This window comes from Alligator sinensis, unplaced genomic scaffold (assembly GCF_000455745.1).
Source record: "Alligator sinensis unplaced genomic scaffold, ASM45574v1 scaffold1851_1, whole genome shotgun sequence".
Classification (NCBI taxonomy): Eukaryota; Metazoa; Chordata; order Crocodylia; family Alligatoridae; genus Alligator; species Alligator sinensis.
The window spans coordinates 412,196-418,950 of record NW_005842964.1 but is presented as its reverse complement, the minus strand read 5'-3'; the positions used below and the strand labels follow the sequence as shown (position 1 = coordinate 418,950).

The 6,755-nt window shown below is 38.3% G+C and overlaps 1 protein-coding gene across 1 annotated transcript in view; it reads right to left on the bottom strand.

Annotated features, from left to right (window-relative positions):
* Positions 1-4,692: 4,692 nt before the first annotated feature.
* HOOK3 (hook microtubule tethering protein 3) overlaps positions 4,693-6,755 on the bottom strand; it is a 106,510-nt gene continuing 104,447 nt past the window's right edge. The window contains 1 exon segment of the mRNA XM_025192730.1: positions 4,693-6,462. Within this exon segment, the coding sequence (XP_025048515.1) occupies positions 6,322-6,462 (141 nt within the window). The 3' untranslated portion in view covers positions 4,693-6,321.

Sequence of the window (6,755 nt, the reverse complement as noted above, 5' to 3'; positions counted from 1 at the left end):
AGTCTTGCATTCATTTTATATTGACAGCCTTTGGGCATCTCAAAACCTTCTTAAAAAAATCAAATTGAATTCTTCCTGAGAAAATACACAGGACTAAGAAATTCCAGAATATTTCCATCACAGTGTAAGGAGAAAAATGGTTTCATTGGAAGGACTTCGCATCCCATGACTTTTCATCTTGCTCCCCCTATTCATAGTCAGTTCTAAACATGTCTTGTGGCAAGAGATACTGGATTGAATTTACTAGAGAAAATATTACATTAAGATAATACTTGCAAAATTTAGAACTAAACATGTCTGTATCTGATTGATGATTTAATTCTGCAGAAGCCAAAAGTAAACTGTTTAACTCAAGTTGATTACAGATAAATAATAGTACCCTTCCAAACCCCAAACTGGCTTTACTGACGTCTGCCCTTCTTTTTCATCCTTGCCCTCCACACCTAGAGAGAAGAGGTTGTATCTGGTGAAGTGTAATAAAAAAATGCATAAAATGAACACACACAAAGCATAATCCTAATAAAACCTATATGGAGCGATGCAGGATTGCTCTGTGTGCATTATTCACTCCAGCGCTGCTAAGTGAGCATGCACAAAGTGATGCAATGTTTGGAAATAATAATAGAAAAATTTAGTCCTGAAAATTTTAAGCAGACAAGTTTTTTTGGGTATATGTGATTAGACCAAGTAAATAGTTGTAAAAATTGTTGGCCTAATAAAAGATATTGCATTTACCCAACAAACCTTGTCTGCCTATGTCCTTAGACCAACACGGCTACAACCAGCACTGCTGAAAATTTTAAACAGTCAAGTTAAGTAAGATTGCATAGGTTGGTTTAAATAAGCAAAGCCTGTTCTTTGCTCTCACCTGCATGTGAGATGCTTGTACAAGAGAACGGATGAAGTCCACAGCTAACATAATTTAATAGAACAGATGTGAAAATTTACCCTTGAAGTTGTTAGTGAAAGACCTTCAAAAACTTCCCTGATTCTGCAAATCTGGATAGGACTCTTTTCAGGATGTACCAAATGCCCTATGATTCTACAAGGAAGGCTTTAAGTGCCCTTCTGACAAGAAAAGTTCCCATGGCAATACTGGAAAAGAACCTATTAATTTATTCTTCCAGGAAACATTGTAACAGCAGAGGTTCCTCCCCCACCCCCTCTGCAAAAAAATTAGAAACCACCTGCTACTACAGGATCATTTCATAAGCTGGAATAAATGCAATATAGAGGGGCAGTTCTGCAGCTGGTGTAAGCGGTCATTGCTCCAGTGACTTCATCAGAGCATTGACAAGATACCCCAGCTGAGGGATCTACCTAGAGAGAAGATTCACTTCCCTTTCCACATCCAGGTCTCTCCTCCACCTCCCTCCCCAACCCCACAGTCTAGTTTCAAACAACTGAGGTGACAGTATTTCACACCTTCCCTGGGGGCTGATCCATAGAGAGAAATCCCCCACAGACATCCAGCATGGAGTTTTTCATTGCTTTATTTAACCTTATTCTCTGTATCTAACTCTCCTTATACTATATATCCATCTCTGTGGTTTTTATATCTCTTGTCCACCTCAGCTGCAGCATCAATTGGGAAGAAAAGATGGCCCACAGCCCTTCCCCCCATCTTTGCTATCTAGTCATGATCAGCAATGTTGGATGCATCTATCCATGTTTTTTTTTTCTTAATTCAAGCCCCATTTATAAGTTATCAATAAAGCAAAGTAGATGTGTAGTTCCTTCTATCTTTTAGCTAAGAAAATCCCTCCCCAACCTTTTCTTTGGTCTTTTTTGAAACTCCTTCAGTTTAACATGTTTCTGGCTGATACCGAGTCCAGAACAGCACACAGCATATTAGTTGAAATCTGAACTGTGCCATGGTGAGAAGTAGCCTTAATATTTACTTCACAATTTTATGAAACCTTCATACATTTTGTTTGGGAGGATAACTTAATTTGCTGATGACAGTGATTATTATTATTTTTTTATTTTCCTACAAATATTCCATTGCAAAGGATTCGAGCTACATTTGCACACTCTGTGCCACATTGCATGTATTACTCTTTGCAGCTTCTATATACTTGTAAAAATATTTGCTGCGATATCAGATTCAAGATTGCAATCATTTCTAACCATGTCATGTTTTCAATGGGTCTTCATAGTGATGAGAAATGAACAAGGCTCTGCAGATAAATGCTAGGCAAGCGCCTTGAACTGTGCAACACTCATTCCTGCAAGGAAGTGGCTCCAAATCTGTTGAGTGAGAGTATGTCCAATAATGGCTATGTAAAAGCACAAATCAGTGCAAAGGGCACATTTTTCACTGTTCAGAAGACAAAACCAGGCATTTCACATCTACTTGAAACCTGAGCTTTCACCTTCTGCTCCTGTTCAAAAGTTGCCCCAGTCCTTCACTGAAGAACATGTCTATGCTTAACAATACGTGCTGTTGCTACAAAGGAGACGTGTTTTTGAAGTCCTGTTTTAGTCCCCAGTACTTCCATTTTGTCTGGGCAGTGCTCTACATTGCTGCCTCTCTGACATCTTAGACAACCAGCTCAGCAGCAAGCCAAGATTACTGGGATCACAGTAATCAAATAGCTTCAAATACTGGAATCAGCATGTAGTACTAGCAACTCTCCAGGGAGCTGTGCTATCTTCTTCAGTTCTCTAAGTGGCTTCGCATACACAACAAGCAGTGACACAGGTCACTGACTTTCTGTCAGCAGCAACCGGGCTACAGAACCACTTTGGAGCAACTGCATTACTTGAACAAGCATTTACCAACAGAAGGTGAACTCCTGTTTCCAATGGGATCAATAGCAAACGCCCATTGCCTTCAGTAGGTTCAGGATTTCACCTAGAGCATTTACCATGAGCTTTTTCTGATGTCAGCTGTGTTTGGATTAGTTTGACAAGCTGCCTTAAATCTGTTGTTCACTGTTAATTTGACATCCTGGAGGCTTGTGCAGTTTGGGAAAAAATGCATATTACTTTTAGTTGAGCTTTAGTGTGCTTTTGTTGGTCAGGTGTTGCCATCTGTCCAATTTAATGAGCAGGTATATTTTAAAAACGACCCTCCTGTTCCACAATCTCCAAAGAAAACATGAAGTCAAGTAAAGAAAAATGGGAAAAAACAAACTCTCCAGATACTATGGTAGAGCTGGTTGCAAAGAAGAGAGCTCTGGAGAGTCACCATGCCAGGCTTAAAGTCTGTGAGACTGGCGTGGCTGAAAGGCAACTCCACTGTTCTGGACACAAGAGGAATGCCTCTTGGCAGGGTTTCTTGATCCATCAATTGCTAGTCAAAATTAATTAAAAAAAATATAGCAGCCATGAGGGCTGACTCGTTTGGTATTCTGCTTCATGCAGTTCACAAAAAATACTAAGGAACATGCTTCTTCAGAGAGTTTATACCCGAGAAGCCTCCCAGAATGATGTTGCTTTCTGTTTCTTCTGCTGAGAAAAGAAGTTTTTCATTGTCAAAGTCACTGACAAGCATCTGTTGTCTTCCTGGACAGGGAAAAAATGTCTTCTGCTAATGACAGAGGAATTTCAGTGTCAAGGGCTCACCAGAGCCAACCAGGATTTCTAGGAAGCCTTCAAATTTCCTGAGAACAGCACACAGCTGCTGCCAAAATAGTCTAACACTTTTTGCTTGAATTTTTTTTTTCAGGGAAGATGGCGAGGGGTTAGTCTTTTTGGTAAAGAAGTGGTTGAGGTATTTTTGACTCAACCAGAGTTTGCCCCTTGTGTTGCACAGAGCTCACACACTAGACTGTGCCAAATATCTCCATTTTATTTTAGGAGAGGCACTAAGCAGGAAAGTAACTTTGTTCACAGTCCTGAAGCATGCAAGGCCTGTCCAGAACCAGTCTCAAGTCATTATTAATCAAATCTCTCACATCAGATTCACCTTTTCATTTTTTAAGGGAAAAAACACATAATATTTCACCTAAAACTAAAGCAAATGCAATTATTTCAAGAAAGGGTTTTTGAAAGCTATTTTTCATCGAGCACAAGTGAGTTCATTTTAAGACCATGCTGAGAACACACTGAAAATATGACTGTATTTGTGTGTCTTTCAAATTCTTATTTAGATTCATATTTAACTAAATTAGTAGACAAACTTGGAGACAAAACTTCCCTATTAAAAATTTTGGAATTCTTTTCATTTGCAAGTAGTTTTTGGCAGCTCATAATGGAAAGGAAGAGCCTGACAGACAAAAATGGCAATATAGCTTGAAATATGCTTGGGTTCCTTTCTAGGAACGTTGTATTCCTTATTCAGAAACATTAAATTTACTTATAAAAATGATTAACACCGGCTACTTTACGCAAAGTACTTACAAGTTAGGATGACCAGTGTGGCCTCTATAAAAGACTAAAAAGACTTCGCAAAAACTTTGTACTCGTTTTGTTATATGGAGCTCATGAAATTCTTCTTCAGCATTTTGTTTCTTAACACAAAATACAGCAAAACAAATGCTAGTTTATGGAGCTAATGAGAGTCCTAAACTGCCTTTATATTGTTAGGATAAGAATCTGCTGTAGTGCGAATACAACTCTCTTACCTACACCTGCAGGCATAGAACAGCATCTATAAACTCTTTAATCTCTCCACACACAACATCACAAAACAATTCTTTCTATATGATGGGTGTTTGTACTGTAGGAAAAATCAAGATCAAGATAAATTTTTAAGCATATATTTTAATGCATATTTTTAACCTGGAGTAGTTTTAAACAGCTAGTTTTCAATCAAAAGTTCAGATTAAAATATAACTTGGGATACTTACAAAAACTAACATAAGCTATATTTAATGGGGTTTATTGAAAGTAAAAATAATTAAATTTAGACACTAGATTGTATGCACAATGAAGGGCAAGGATTTTTTCTCTCTCTTAAGGTAAAGTTGTCACAAGGTATACACAGACTAAGTAAGCTTCCCTAGGAGTAAATATATTATGTCCAATACTGACAGGCATTATAGGTTGAGCAACTTCAACTCATCAAGAAATTAGTGGGCTTAGAGTAAGCAGAATCATGCAAAAAGTGCTCAGCACTTTGCAAGACTGAGTCCTAACCAAATATTAACCATGGAAGCCAGTCACTTGTCTCACTGACCAAAGGGAAGACGTTACAAAAATGGTGAGACACGTAATTAGACAACTACCTGTTAAAAATTAGCATAACAAATGACAAAGCCAGTTTTCAACAAAGTCAGCAACAAACTTGCCTCAAGGCACTGATACCATTTATAAGGCAATTGATATAATCATCTTCCAAATCAGTGTTTTAGAAGTAAGTTTTTTAGTGGTGGATGACAATTTGAGCACAGTAATATCAATAGTATTCAGCTGGGCTTCAGTCCAGAATGTCTTGTTACAGAATTACACCACTTTAAAATAAATGCCTTCTTTTACACTGATGAAGCAGCTGCATATTAAACCACTCCAAATATTTCCTAATTTTTTTTTTGGATCAACCTGACAAAGAAGATTGGGGAAAAATATCTGAATAACAATCACCTCTGACAACAAACAGCAGAGGATACTGGTGAATAAATAAAGCAGATGTGAAACGTTTTAGGGGAAGATGAACTAAAGAAGAGGCTCCCAAATCATCCCGCTTCCCAACTGATGCCAAGTGCCAAAAACAGGAGAGACTTCTGCTCATAAAAGGACCAACTCATTTTTGTACCAGAAGCATCCAATACTGGGTGCCATGGGCTATTGCTATGGGGCCCCAATGCCAGTGCCTAGGTCTTTCTGCAGTCAACATGGTTTTCAACAGCTTCATACAGTAATTCTGCATTTCTGTTAACAGTTTTCAGAGATTTTAACCACAGATTACTACACAGTCAAAAGGAAACTAATTCCCTTTAAACAAAGCATCTCATAAAGGATGGTAACATAGGTAGGCACAAATATACCATTTGTGACAGGAAATGTACGTTTGCAATAACCACCTACGTGAGGCTTTAGGTAAGAGATGAGGACAACATATACAGTAAAAAGACTCCATTATTATACAGCAACTCTTCTAGATGTTTTCAAAATTTTGGCAAATTTAAAATGGCAAAGAGAGAAAGAGAGAGAGGAAGACTCCAAAAATAAGAGCAAATTGTATTAAAACAATGAGAAACCATACTGAAACCCTTCCTGAACTGAAGAACAACTGTGGTAACAAGGTAGAGAGAGAGAGAGAGAGAGAGAGAGAGAGAGAGAGGATGCTGGTTGAGTTTCCTGAAATGTTGTCACGTGCAATTTAGAAGTATGCCTGGATCACAGGGTAGTTTCCTTTCTAAAGGCAAGGTTTTTCTACCTTGCTGTAGCTGGCTGGACATGCCCAGGGTACGATCTCCTTGTGCTGGTGGCTTGCCTTTGTCTAGCCAGGAAGGACTGTCCTGAGCCTGTACTAGCCAGTCTATCTTCTGCTGCTTTTTTATGCAGAGTCATTCCCTAGGAATAAACAGAAACTCATTAGTGAACCTGCTGTGCCTGTACACTGCTATACTTATGGGAGATGTGGTCTGTACATCTGAAAGTCTGTAAAACTAGTAAGTTAGAATTACAAAACAGAAAACTTAGGCTCCCTCTTGCGTGAAGTGATGTTTCTGTCTTTGCAGCTTGAAATCACCTTGCTTTTTAACACTGTAAGCTTATGCTTAATTTATCATAATCACAATCTCCTAAAGCATTTGATAGTTACTTAATTTATGACAAGGGTGTTTAGAAAATATAGGTATGCACTC